The sequence below is a fragment of the Taurulus bubalis genome (genome assembly GCF_910589615.1).
Source record: "Taurulus bubalis genome assembly, chromosome: 13".
Lineage (NCBI taxonomy): Eukaryota > Metazoa > Chordata > Actinopteri > Perciformes > Cottidae > Taurulus > Taurulus bubalis.
The window spans coordinates 2,065,916-2,080,660 of NC_136601.1; the positions used below are offsets into that span (position 1 = coordinate 2,065,916).

Below are 14,745 nucleotides of genomic sequence, written 5' to 3' on the forward strand. Positions count from 1 at the left end.
AAGATGGCGCTTCTTGCACGTAGCTAGCTAGCTTGTCACGAACCCAAACAGCTCGACGACTTTCAGCATTCGTCTTCTTTTAAACAACGTTTTCACACCGGAGGGTTTTTTTTTTACCGGCTGACGTTAGAAAGCGACAGCGGCGGTTGCTCGATCAAATTCGGCGTTTAATTTGAGGTAAGCCCGCTGTTGGTTTCTGCCTGTTGATGTTGTTGTTGTTGTCTGTTTGTGTTGTTTTTTTTCGCAACACACACATTATGAGGGTGTGACATTCACACTGTCAGCTTGTCCTGTGTGTTAAATACACGTTGTGTTCAGCCTGCAGTACACAGAAGATGGAAGAAGCTGCGGTAAATGTACTAATACTATCAACACGGTGACTGATGCTCTGCAAACATCCTGCTTTCAAACGTGACTCACCAACGTGTACTAGAAGTAGAAGTACATGCTAGTGCTTTAAAATGGTCCCTACCGGTGCTCTGCCATCAACACGGGATTTATTTCCTGCTGCATTAATGTGTAGTACAGTAAAAAGTACAACATGTACCTCTGAGATGTAGTGGAGTAAAAAGTACAATATTTAACTCTGAGGTGTAGTACAGAAAGAAGTACAATATGTACCTCTTAGATGTGGTACAGTTAAAAGTACAATATGTACCTCTGAGATGTAGTAGAGTAAAAAGTACAATATGTACCTCTAAAGTGTAGTACAGTAAAAAGTACAATATGTACCTCTGAGGTGTTGTACAGTAAAAAGTACAATATGTACCTCTGAGGTGTTGTACAGTAAAAAGTACAATATGTACCTCTGAGATGTAGTAGAGTAAAAAGTACAATATGTACCTCTGAGATGTAGTAGAGTAAAAAGTACAATATGTACAATAAATAGGTAAATGTACAAGTACATCAACAACGAGTACAGTGCTCTAATAAATGTAGTTCATGTTATATTCCACTTGTAATAAATACTTTAAATTCTTTGTGGCACGACAGCAAAAGCCAAATATTTATTTGATGTTTTCATAATTTCCAGACATTTAAAGCCAGTACTATTAATACATAAAAATATGACCTCTATGGCTATAATTTACTTTTCTTAAAATACCTTTTTAAATCTGCAATGAGCTGATATCAACAGACCTGATGGAAGTTATCTCTGGTTGTCATTTATTACACATATAAATATACATATATTAATTATACTGAACTTTTTAGTCAGACGCAGCCACCTTTAAGAATACTGTGATGGGTATTTTTCTTCTTCTTTTCTCGCGGTCGAATCAAAGGTGGCTTTGATGACTTTAGTAACACTTTGGTGAGCGGTCTAGTGACTTGTTGGTCTTCTTTGAGTCCGCCTCCTCCCTCGTGTGCGTTTACTCGCTCGTGTTTTTCCTCTCGACACGAACCGTCCTCGTCCTTTTTTTTTTCTCTCCGCGTCTCTGTAAGTCAGATTTTTACATCTCCCTTCTTCCCTGACACCCTCTGTCTGCAGAAGACGCCCCCGAGCGTTTCCACCATGTCTCACAACTACCCCTACAGACCGCCTGCGTCCGACTCCGATCGCAGACCCGATCCCGGACCTTGCGGCTCTTCTTTGGACCGCCGCCGCCGCGGCTCGTCGGACCGCGACTTTTACAGGCCGCCCCAGGAGTCCTTCTCCCCGCCCTCGTCCTTTTCCTCCAGAGGGAGCCAGTGGGCGCAGGACGGCGCCCTCGGCATCCTGGACAGCTGCGGCCTGGAGCCCGCCGACCTGGCGCTGCTGGCCGAGCTTCCCGAAGACGTCCTCACCGTCGAGTCGCTGCCTCAAGTCCTCAAGCAGATCAAAGGGAAGCGGGGGACCGTCAAACCTTTCCCTTCCGATACTCCTTCTCCTTCCTCTTCTTCCTCCCGCCGCCAACCCGCCGCCAACCCCGCCGCCGCCGGCCGGGATCACCCCCGCGGCCAGCCGCTCCAATACCCTCTAGACCAGGTGACACCTGGTCCTCTTTCATCCGAGCGTGAACGCTGGGGGAATCCCAGGACCCGCGGCTCGGTCAGAAAAGACCTACCGTCGTTGTTGTCTATCTCCAGCTTTGTGGTGGACCACAACTACAGACCAGGACCTGCTGGTAATGGCAAGACGGGCAGAGACGCCAGTCAAGTGTCCTCTCAGGACTACAACCACAGACCAGGGCCTTCTGATTATGGCAAGACGGGCAGAGACGCAGCTCCAGTTTCCTCCCAGGACTACAACTACAGACCAGGACACTCTGACTATGGTAATGACGGTCCAGTGTCCTCTCAAGACTACAACCACAGACCAGGACCTTCTGATTATGGCAAGAAGGGCAGAGACGCCAGTCCATTGTCCCCTCAAGACTACAACCACGGACCAGGACCCTCTAAGTATGGTAAAGCCGGTCCAGTGTCCTCTCAAGACTACAACCACAGACCAGGACCTTCTGATTACGGTAAGACAGGCAGAGATGCCAGTCCATTGTCCCCTCAAGACTACAACCACGGGCCAGGACCCTCTAAGTATGGTAAGACGGGCAGAGATGCCGGTCCAGTGTTCTCTCAGGACTACAACCACAGGCCAGGACCTTCTGATTATGGCAAGACAGGCAGAGATGCCGGTCAGGTTCTCTCTCAGGACTACAACTACAAACCAGGTCCTTCCGATTATGGCAAGACGGGCAGAGATGCCGGTCCAGTTCTCTCTCAGGACTACAGCCACGGTACAGGACCCTCCAGGTATGGTAAGACGGGCAGAGGCGCCAATCCCGCGTCCTCTCAGAACCGGCCCCCTTTCCGCTCTGCAGGAAGAACCAATAGAACTCGTGCTTCCAAGTTCTCTCCGCCGGAACCAGCTGGTCCCATGTTGGCGCCTCATCCTGAAGAGCACCGCCCAAAACCCCGTGGGGAGCGCTGTGAGTCGGGGTCCTCTTCCACCAAGAACATCATCCAGGTTGTCCCCACCGCCACCGATGCCGCCGCCGCCGCCGCCTCCTTCACTTTGCCCTCCAAGAAAGAAGCTGTGGACTTCCACGGGACGTCTCCGCCGGGGTTCCCGTACTCGTGCGCTCTGTGTAATATCACTGTGATGTCAGAGAAGGTAAGTACACCTGTCGTCCTCCTCAACAAACCTCTCTCTACAGAGTGATGGGGGTGTGTGCATGCAGCTGCTGCAGCTGTCAGGTAGACGCAGTCTAGTGAGGCGGATTCATTGATGCTGCTGTGTCTTCTTGTGTCTTCAGGTGTGGATCAAACACATAAATGGGCCTCACCATGCAGACGGACAGCTCAGACTGCTGGAGCAGTAAGTTTCTCTCACTTTAACGCCTCCGAGGCCCGAAAACCCGCCGGCGGCATTCGAGAGGAAAAGCGTGTTTTCTTCAAACAATCGCCTCCGTTTAGAAGCTTTTAAAAAAAACGCCATTATCGTGAGATTATCATCTTTCCAGAAGGTCCTCGAACACATCACATGTGACCAAACGAGGAAACGCGACGATAAGGAAGCTTCATATTGTGACATCTCATCACAACAAATGTTAGAAACACGTCCGCCGATACACAAAGAGTCTGGAACTGTTTCAGGACGTCTTTACCTTGAAAGGAAAAGGTTTGTCTTCAGTGACCTAGAACCCAGTCCTAACCCGAGAGGACTAGAATGAATCCGTTATAAAGTGTAATTTATGTCTGTGATTTGAGGTTTAAGGACTTCTTAGGTTTCCTGATGATCTTTTGTTTCTGTTTTTAATAACTGCGTCCCGTCTCTTCTGCAGATTTCCTAACTGGGACTGTCGCTTGGAGACGAGCAGGTCAGTGTCTCACACCACAACAACCACAACAACCACAACAACCGTAAAGACTGCGGAAAAGAACTACAACGGCATATAAGGGCAACAAAAAATATCGGAGATCAAAGGGCTACGTTTCCGAGACAAAACATTGAATACATTTAGGATATTTTCTTCGTCAAGGATCCATACATCAACCTAAATAAATATAAATATTTATTTATTACTTTTAACCTAAAAAAAAGTCCCTCATATGCCGTGGTAACAGCCTCCATTCATGTAGTTTTGATAAAGAGGTTCACATCCTGAATACAATGTCTCTTTTCATTTTAGGCCCGACGACCAATCAGAGAAGAAGGATGATGAACAGGCCGCCGCCCAGCAGCCACAGGCGGCCAATCAGAGCTCCTCCAGTAAAGACATCTTCTTTTCTACCAGCTGTTCATTATATCTCTTTAACATGTATGTGACGTACGTTGTTTTCTGTTTACAGACCCGGCGTCGAATAAAAAACCCCAAAAGAAGGTAAAGACTCGGAAAGCACAAACGTTTAGTGTATCTGCTCCCCGATGAGCTCTTACATAACAAAGTGTGTGTGTGTGTGTGTGTGTGTCCTGTCAGACGTCGGAGAAGGGCAAGGTGGTGTGTGTGAGGTTCCCGGCTCAGGCCGTGGACGAGGCGTACCTCCGGAAGCTGACCGAACCGTTTGGAAAGATCGTCAAGGTCCTCATGTTCCCGTCTCTCGTGAGTCTCACACACGGCCGTTCACATGCCACGGATCAGCTGTCGCATTCATGTCCTGCTTCAGCAATAAGACACCAAATGTATTTTCATACATTTGGTGTGGGGAATTGATTTGTCTGCAAAATAATGAAATGATTCCAACCCAGCCGATGTCCCCCCAGTGTTGCATGACCGGAGAGAATAATGTTGGACACTTGGACTTTGGATTTATTTATTCATATTTTTTCAGTCCAGAAAAGAGCAAGTGACCCTCGATCGTTATTGAACCACGCGGTGCAACAGGGCTCTGTTTGTATTGAGTTAAATGTCATGCATGTTGCACATAAACGCTCAACGTATCGCAGACTCCAGACCGACGTGCAGCTCAGTGAAGCATAACTCCTGTGTAGAAAAGAAAATGCAAAAAAAAAAAAAAACGTTTGTGTTTTTTCCACACACAAAAAAAATCAAATCTATTGTGAAACCCTGCAGGCGTTTGTGGAGCTGGGCACCGTGGACCAGGCCAAGGACTTGGTGAAGTTCCACGGGAACTATCCTCCAACCGTGAACGGAGAGAAGATGGAGTTCAGCATCTCCAGTACCTTCAACTTCCTCCAGGTAGACACTCACCCGACCGGCCGCTGTGAGACCCGAGCATCTGACCAGTCACGACGAGTCCCTCCCTGATTGGTCACACAGCCGGGAGTAAACAAACAACAACGGCCTTGATTAGCGATGGACCACCAGGTCAATTCAGCATGGATGATGGATTACAGGCCTTGTTGTCTCTTTACTCGCAGCTGTTGTGCAGGAATGTATGTTTATGGAAGATGTATGTATATATTTATTTTATTTTTTCTTTGTTTTTATTGTATTATAATGATTGACTGAATAAAACGCACAAACAGTTAAATTCTTCACTTTTGTATATAATTCTACTGCAGCCGCTCTCCTTCTCGTATCGATGCATAAGTTGTTTTCTGCACAACTATTGCAAAGAAACTGTAAACAAACAAAAGCTAAAAAAAAGCGACAAGAAAACTCGAGAGCAGAAGAGGACGAAGCCGAGAGGAAACGGGGAAGAGTTGTGTGTTCGTGACCCGTAATCTAGTCCAACGCCCGTTTCTCCTCAGAGTTCTCGGGTGGTGAGTTTCTCTCCGGCTCCGTCGGGAGACGACGGCCAATCGGACCTGATCGCCGTCATCAAGCGCTTCGGCCTGCCGCTGTACACCCTGTTCCTGCCGTCCACGGTGAGGAGAACCCACGCTGTTCTGGTCCCGTTGGGGCCGTGGTTCTGATGCGTTGATCCAGTACCTCCTTCTTCTTTTATACATCTGTAAATGTTTTTGTTAAAATCTAAAATCAAGAGGTGGTTTAAGAACGTTGAACTAAGGACAATGTGTTCTTTGTGTTTTTGTTGTAGTAATACCGTACAGCAGTACAATATCATACTGTAGTACATAGTACTGTATGGTATTACTGTATCGTAGATACTGTGTTGTAGTACCGTAAAAGTCGGGTTACAAGCCGCTCCTCCGGTCAGTGTCCCCGCTGTAGCAAGCTAGGAGCAGCGCAAGCTAGGAGCAGGGCAAGCTAGGAGCAGGGCAAGCTATGAGCAGCGCAAGCTAGGAGCAGGGCAAGCTAGGAGCTGCGTGAGCTAGCGCTGATGCTGCTACTGCTCGCGTCCCCTCTGCCCAAATCGGGTGTCGAGCCTGGTCCCGCTACCTTTTGGTGGTTGTCAGGGAGCTAGCGGAAGTTAGCGGGGAAGTAACGGAGCGCTAGCAGGAGCCCCAGCTGGCTACAGCGGGTAGCTAACGGGGACACTGACCGAAGGTAGTAGCGGCTCGTAACCCTCGTCTTTTACGGTACTATAGCCTAACATCAGGTGTATTGGTTCCTCAGGCCTTTGCAGAGATGAAGGATACTCCCGATGCTCAGAAGATGGTGGATTATTATTCCTCCAAAACTCTGACCATCAACAACGACGCCATCAGAGTGTCTTTCTCTGGAGAGTTCAAGAGCCTCATGTGAGTACGACCCACCTGGCGGGTGATCGATCAGCTGGTTCTGATCCGTGGGTTATTGATCTGTGAGAATCCTCCTCGTTCCTGCAGGCGGGTCGCTGCAGCCAAGAGGTACGAAGAGGAACCGCCGTCCACCAAAAGGACCCGGAGCTCCAGCCGAGAGAATCCGGACAAGACGATGGAGACCAAGAGGAAGAGGAGGAGCAGGGAGGAAGAGGAAGAGGAGGGAGATAAATCCAGCTCTGAAAAGAGATCCAGGTCCAGAGATACATCGAAAGACAAGTCCAGCAAAGAGGGGTCCAGGTCCAGAGAAAAGACGACCGAAACCAGGTCTAAATCAAGAGAAAACGCCACTAAAGAGAAAAGCACCAGAACCAAGTCCGGATCCAGAGAAAAGACCATCAGAGAGGGGCGGTCCAGGTCTAGAGAAAGGTCCATCAGAGAGGGGCGGTCCAGGTCTAGAGAAAGGTCCATCAGAGAGGGGCGGTCCAGGTCCAGAGACAAGTCCATCAGAGAGGGGCGGTCCAGGTCCAGAGACAAGTCCATCAGAGATGAGGCCACCAGAACCAGGTCTAAATCCAGAGAAAAGTCCACAAAAGAAAGAAGCTCCAGATCCAGGTCCAGCAGAGGGACCCAGTCCAGAGAAAAGTCGTCGGTGCCGGAGAAAACAGAGACAACTGGTGTGTGTGTGTGTGTGTGTGTGTGTGTGTGTGTGTGTGTGTGTGTGTGTGTGTGTGTGTGTGTGTGTGTGTGTGTGTGTGAGATTATAATTACATTAAGTATTAGTAATGATATGTTTTTCCACTTTATAGTTCACATTTTTAGTTATTATTGTTCTCTCCTCAGACTCTGAGTCCAGGACTGATCCGGCTCCTGTCAAAGAGTCCAAACCCGAAGCTGAAGACAACGCAGCCACTGAGGAGGAGGAGGACCAGGAGGAAGAGGAGGAGGAAGAGGAGGAGGAAGAAGAAGAGAAAGAGAAAGAAGAAGAGTGAGTGTTTCCTGTTTGTTACGTCAATCCCACATTCAGGACCACCTGCTGCTTTAACCTGTGATCGTACCTGCAGGTCGTCTGCAGAGGAGAGCGACATCGAGGGGATGGAGGTGATCGGAGAGGACGGAGAGAGTGTGGAGGAAGAAGATGTGGAAACTCTGGATGATGTCGAGGAGGAGGACGAGGAGGACGAGGAGGACGACTGTCCTGCAGAGAGAGCCGACTCACCGAAAGAAGGTAGAAAGGAATAAATCCTCAGCTGTCTCTGGAAAAAGGAAAACCAGAGACGGACTTTAAAGAAACTGTTCTGGTTTCTGTTTTCAGATGAGGAGGAGGAGGAAGAGGAGGAAGAGGAGGATGAAGAGGCTCACGATCGTGTGAAAATAATAGGGATAAAGAAGGAAGGCGTTGATGATTTGGAGAGAGTAATGGCGATAAAGAAGGAAGCGGTTGACCATCGGGAGAACGTAATGGAGATAAAGAAGGAAAAGGTTGACCATCAGGAGAATGTAATGGAGATAAAGAAGGAAGCGACAGAAGTGGAGGAGGAAGAGGAGGAGGAGGAGGAGGAGGAAGCAGAAGCAGAAGCAGAAGCAGAAGCAGAGGAAACTCGGCCGGAGGAGGACGAGGTAGAGACGCAGCATCAGACTTCAATATAACATTTTAAATACATACTTTATTGTCCATGTAACGGCCCGTAATTGATCAACGTCACTGGATGAGTTTGAGTTAAGTTTTACCCCCATTAAAGCTTTCTGGTTGCGACATCGACAGGAGTAGCGCTACTGGAGCTAACGGCTAACATACAGAGGCTCCATTGACTTGCATTAGAATGCGTTCAAGCTAGCGCTACTGGAGCTAACGGCTAACGTACAGAGGCTCCATTGACTTGCATTAGGATGCGTTCAAGCTAGCGCTACTGGAGCTAACGTACAGAGGCTCCACTGACTTGCATTAGGAAGCGTTCATGCTAGCGCTACTGGAGCTAGCGTACAGAGGCTCCATTGACTTGCATTAGGAAGCGTTCATGCTAGCGCTACTGGAGCCTATTACCACCTGGCTGGGTCGTCACAGTCTAACGTACAGAGGCTCCATTGACTTGCATTAGGATTCGTTCATGCTATCGCTACTGGAGCTAACGGCTAATGTACAGAGGCTCCATTGACTTTCATTATGAAGCGTTCATGCTAGTGCTACTGGAGCCTATTACCACCTGGCTGGGAGGGTCGTCACAGGCTAACGTACAGAGGCTCCATTGACTTGCATTAGGATTCGTTCATGCTATCGCTACTGGAGCTAACGGATAACATCCAGAGGCTCCATTGACTTGCATTAGGATGCGTTCATGCTAGCGCTACAGGAGCTAACAGCTAACGTACAGAGGCTCCATTGACTTGCATTAGGATGCGTTCATGCTCCACTCAGTAAAATTTAGTATTGAGTAAAGGTGGATGTAAACACTATCGTGATGTGCTAAAATTGAATCTTATAAAGTGTAGTTTTTATAAACCTTTTAAATATATAGAGGGAATAATGACATGTTTTAACACATGCAGCTTATAATACATCAATAAAACCACTCATGATAAAAATTTTATTAAACTAATGTTTAGGCTCCAAACTATGAATACTGACTTCTCTGGTCGTTTTGTGTGCAGGAGGAACCAGACTTCCCTATAGACCTGGAGAACTGCATCACTCTGGATGAACTGGGAGAAGACCAGTCTGATGACCAAGGTAAACCCAGAGCAACTGGTCTGGAAAGTCCTCACTCGGTCACTATCAATCATATTTAATCTTTCCCTGCTTGATTTGAATCTTCTGCCTTGTTTGTTGCAGATGAAGAAGTCCACGATGAAAAAATCCACGATGAAGAAGTCCACGATGAAAAAATCCACGATGAATCCGAGGTGAGGAGGAAATAATGATGTTGATAAAACGTTTGGTTTTGTTTGTCAGACGTGGTTGATGAGGTTTTTGTTGTTGTTGTTTTGCAGTCTTCGTCCTCCCGAGTGGTTTACTTCACCAACCTCCCGCTGTGTCCCTACGAAAACGCAGACTTCATCAAGCTGGTGAAAGATTTTGGGACGGCGGTGAAGTTCTATCGGATCAGCGGACGCAGATCGGTGAGAAACTGTTTGTTAAACACACCTGAGATTTGCTACTCACGTTTCTACCCTGGGTAAACACCGATGATGACATCTCTTGATCATTGTTGTTTCAGGGTTTCATTGAGATGTCGACTTCTTCTGAGGCGCTGAGAGTCGTTAGAGAGCTGAAATGTAAATCTGTAATAATCTACGGCTCCAAAGTCTACGCAAGCATCTCCGACCGATACAAGAGTCTCCCCGACGGGTCAGAATCCCCAAACTTTCACCTTGTCTTCTGTTCTCCGTTCAGATTTCTGTGGTCATTAACCCTGATTGCCTGTCTTCACAGGTTGTCGGCTCAGTGGGCCGAGGATGGGGGAAAAGACGGCAAGAGTCAAAGCAGCAGCAGGAAGAGGAGTGAGAGACTAGACAAGGACAAATCTGATAAGAGGAAGTCTGATGGGAGCAAGGAGTCCTTGAAGAAAACTCCAGAGGAAGAGCCGATGTCTAAAAGGAGTCGAGGTAAAGAGTCAACGTCTAAAAAGACTACGGAGAAAGAGTCAACATCTAAAAAGACTCCGGAGAAAGAGTCGACGTCTAAAAAGACTGACGAGAAAGAGTCGACGTCTAAAAAGACTGAAGAGAAAGAGTCTACGTCTAAAAAGACTGAAGAGAAAGAGTCGACGTCTAAAAAGACTGAAGAGAAAGAGTCGACGTCTAAAAAGACTGAAGAGAAAGAGTCGACGTCTAAAAAGACTGAAGAGAAAGAATCCACGTCTAAAAAGACTGAAGAGAAAGAGTCGACGTCTAAAAAGACTCCGGAGAAGAAGTCGACGTCTAAAAAGACTGAAGAGAAAGAGTCGACGTCTAAAAAGACTGAAGAGAAAGAGTCGACGTCTAAAAAGACTGAAGAGAAAGAGTCGACGTCTAAAAAGACTGAAGAGAAAGAGTCGACGTCTAAAGAGACTGAAGAGAAAGAATCCACGTCTAAAAAGACTGAAGAGAAAGAGTCGACGTCTAAAAAGACTCCGGAGAAGAAGTCAACGTCTAAAAAGACTGAAGAAAAGGAGTCGACATCTAAAAAGACTGAAGGAAAGGAGTCCACGTCTAAAAAGACTCAAGAGAAAGAGCCAGTGTCTAAAAAGACTGAAAAGAAAGAGTTAACGTCTAAAAAGACTGAAAATAAAGAGACGTCCAAAGAGACTCTAGAGGAAGACTCGGCAGAAAAGACTGAAGAGAAGAAGTTAATGTCTAAAAAGACGAAAGAGAAGAAGAACTTGGCCGAGAAGATTGAAGAGAAGAAGCACTCATCTAAAAAGAGCCAAGAGAAAGACTTGTCTAAAGTGACCCAAGAGAAAGACTCGTCAAAAGTCACCCAAGAGAAAGACTCGTCAAAAGTCACCCAAGAGAAAGACTTGTCTAAAGAGACTCGAGAGAAAGACTTGTCTAAAGAGAAAGGGTTAGAGAAAGAATCCACGTCTAAAAAGACTCGGGAGAAAGACTCTTCTAAAAAGACTCAAGAGAAAGACTTGTCCAAAGTGACTCAAGAGAAAGAGTCCTCATCTAAGAAGACTCAAGAGAAAGACTTGTCCAAAGTGACTCAAGAGAAAGAGTCCTCATCTAAAAAGACTCAAGAGAAAGACTTGTCTAAAAAGACTGAAGAGAATGAGTTGTCTAAAGAGACACGAGAGAAAGAATCCACATCTAAAAAGACTCAAGAGAAAGACTTGTCTAAAGAGACACGAGAGAGAGACTCGCCCAAAAAGACTCAAGAGAAAGACTTGTCCAAAGTGACTCAAGAGAAAGACGTGCCTAAAGAGACTGGAGAGAAAGACTCCACGTCTAAAAATGTTCAAGAGAAAGACTTGTCTAAAAATGTTCAAGAGAAAGACTCGTCTAAAAAGACTCCAGAGAAAGACTCGTCTAAAAAGGCTCCAGAGAAAGACTCGTCCAAAGTGACTCAAGAGAAAGACTCCACGTCTAAAAAGACTCAAGAGAAAGACTCCACGTCTAAAAAGACTCAAGAGAAAGACTCCACGTCTAAAAAGACTCAAGAGAAAGAATCCACGTCTAAAAAGACTCAAGAGAAAGAATCCACATCAAGAAAGACTCCAGAGGATGACTCGGCTGAAAAGACAGAATATAAGAAGAACTCGGCTGAGAAGGAGTCTGCTGCTGAAAAAGCTCCAGAAAAAGAGTCCGTCCCTAAAACGAGTCCAGAAGACAAGCGGTCAAAAGGAAAAGAGACCCATGAGAACGACTCGGTGCCCGAAAAGAAAGAAAAGAAGAACGAGTCGACGAATGATGAGAAACAAAAGTTACCGATCCACAAGAAGGAAGGAACCACCATGAAGACTCCAGATACGGACCAGCGTGAAGACGGGAAGTCCTCTGGCGGTCAGGGGGAGACGTCTGAACCAGGACCGACGGATTCAGAGAGTCCTGATCAGCCAGACTCCACTGGAGATCCTCCCAAACCACAGCCGGAGCAGGTACCACTGAAGACCAGCAGGGAAAATGTGGTTTAAAACCTCAAAGATACGCATCAGTGTGTGTATGAATGAGGAACACGAGATAACGGTTCTAACGGGCTGTGTGTGTGTGTGTGTGTGTGTGTGTGTGTGTGTGTGTGTGTGTGTGTGTGTGTGTGTGTGTGTGTGTGTGTGTGTGTGTGTGTGTGTAGAAAGCTGCTGTTGATCGGCTGCAGGACTCAGAGGATTCGCCGGCTACACTTCAAGTGCAGCAACAATCTGGACCTGCAGGGGGCGCTGAGGAGCAGCAGGAACCAATGAGACCTGTCGGTGAGAGAATTCAGCTCATTGTTTACACTGATCATCTGACCCTGGAGTCACCGCTGAAGGGTCTTACACCTTTTATTCTCTCTACTGACCACCAGGGGGCGACTCCTCTGGTTGTATAGAAGTCTATGCTTCATGTGTTAAAGCTGCATTCTCTCTCCTGACCACCAGGGGGCGACTCCTCTGGTTGTATAGAAGTATATGCTTCATGTGTTAAAGCTGCATTCTCTCTCCTGACCACCAGGGGGAGACTCCTCTGGTTGTATAGAAGTCTATGCTTCTTGTGTTAAAGCTGCATTCTCTCTCCTGACCACCAGGGGGAGACTCCTCTGGTTGTATAGAAGTATATGCTTCATGTGTTAAAGCTGCATTCTCTCTCCTGACCACCAGGGGGCGACTCCTCTGGTTGTATAGAAGTCTATATAAATGATATCTCTTGATTTGAGTAAATTATGGTAATTTAGAGTCAAACAGACCATAAAGCAGGGGACGCTTTAGGGGCGGGGCTACCAGGTGATTGACAGGTTGGTAGGGCGTCCCTCACTGGTTGTTTCGTGTCGTCCTCACAGGAACGGAGTTTGTTCGTCCGGTCGTCGGTTACTTCTGTAACTTGTGTCAGCTGATCTACGCCGACGAGGACGAAGCCAAGCTGCAGCACTGCAGCACGCCGGCGCACTACAGGAAGTACCAGGTGATGACTCATCGTTAATGTGTTCCGATTCGTTCACGCTTTTAGGCCCCGCCCCCTCTCCTGTCAGCTGGTTTACCGCTGCCCGCTGTGACGGAACAAACCTCTTCCTGTGTTTCAGGAGAAGACGGGGAAAGATCCGTGGGCGAGCTGAGCGTTTGAATCACGCAAGACTGAACACACACACACACACACACTTTGACTCGTTTATTATTCTGATTTATAGAGGAACTTTATCAATTATAAAAGTTACTGTACGACCAATTTCTGAACCTTTTTTGAATTTACCCAGAAATCTGATTCAATGATTGTCAGAGGAGAAAACTTTCATATTTGTTGTTTTTTAATTTAATTTCTACGTAAAATATTCAGTGTTTTGCTCCAGGGTTTATATTGTATGATTGTGTGATGCATAAATAATAGGCCCGGCCCAACCATTATAAAAAAGAAGAAGAGAGAAACCAGACAGAAACAGAAAATGGGATTTAGTTTATTTTTCCAGGATCGAGACCATTACAATTTTTCTTCAAATTTTGAAAACATTTTATGTATTATTAATTCCAGCTTCAAAAGTTCATAAATTCATCGAAAGAATCTCCCAAAATGTTTGCGTCCAGCTGTATATTCCAGTGTTACGGTCCTAAAAGTCATTTCTGTTAAAATCAGCTGAAAGAAAAAGAACATTAAAGCTGCTAATTTGTAATTTTAGAAATTGTGTTCATGTTTTCTAATGCTTAAATATTTAAAAAAGATTTTTTGATGGACTGTAAAATTACTTTCTAATAAAAACAGTTTGAAAATGATATTGAGAAATCCTTCATTTTTATCAACATAATGGATTCAATTGATCGCCGAGCAAATGTTAGAGAAATTATGTATTGCATATATTTCTTTTAAACACATTTTAGGGACACTAAAGTATGGAAGCCTGTTCTCGCAACAGGAAAAAAAAAAGTCATGACTTTTTATCCTATAATTTCGACTTTCTATCTCATAATTATGACCTTTTATCTCTTTTTTTGTTTGCTGTTGGTGCGCAAACGGGCTTCCATACTAAAATATGACTTTTTTCAACATATACAATGTGTTTTTTCTCACTTCTTTTTTTATATACATTTTTCTAATAACGTTATCATTACTTTTTAAATACCTTTTTGTTTTCTTTACAAAATACACTGACTTTATAAATACATACTATGTCTTTTCCAACTTTTTTACAACATAGTATATCATTGAATAACTTTAAAGTTTGAATTACTTAAAAAAATACAACTTTTTGAATACATATTTAGTATGTATTTAAAGTCGGTGTTGTATTTCGTTAAAAAAAAAAAAATTCTGATTCTGTTTACAACTTTTTTCATTAATTAAATGTAATTACTTTTTACATATATTATGTATATCCAACATACTATTGTATGACTTCAACATTCTAAACTATGATAAATATATATTGTTTTGACATGCCTGGTGGACAGTCAACAGGTTCAGGCAAACAGAGCACGGTACAGTAGTTTACTGTATTCTGACCTCGCAGCTCCAGACTGTTATCAGCCTGCAGGCAGCGGGCCAACAGCAAGCGTTTGTCTGACTACTTTGTCTTTGACAGGTAGTCGCATCAGTCAAACAGTATTCTGAGAAGAAGAAGA

General features: G+C 45.5%; 1 protein-coding gene across 1 annotated transcript; it reads left to right on the forward strand.

The window, feature by feature from the left end:
• Positions 1-1,516: 1,516 nt before the first annotated feature.
• Positions 1,517-13,888, forward strand: LOC306745723 (uncharacterized protein; the record flags this gene model as incomplete). Its single annotated transcript, XM_079228562.1, has 21 exons — positions 1,517-3,094; positions 3,237-3,298; positions 3,765-3,800; positions 4,113-4,192; positions 4,273-4,304; positions 4,401-4,523; positions 4,995-5,120; positions 5,636-5,752; positions 6,405-6,529; positions 6,617-7,206; positions 7,373-7,517; positions 7,594-7,757; positions 7,845-8,029; positions 9,179-9,257; positions 9,360-9,430; positions 9,518-9,646; positions 9,745-9,875; positions 9,960-12,102; positions 12,294-12,411; positions 12,978-13,099; positions 13,218-13,888. The coding sequence occupies 21 exons, from the start codon at positions 1,517-1,519 to the stop codon at positions 13,248-13,250; spliced, it is 6,189 nt and encodes a 2,062-aa protein (XP_079084688.1). The 3' UTR covers positions 13,251-13,888.
• Positions 13,889-14,745: the final 857 nt, after the last annotated feature.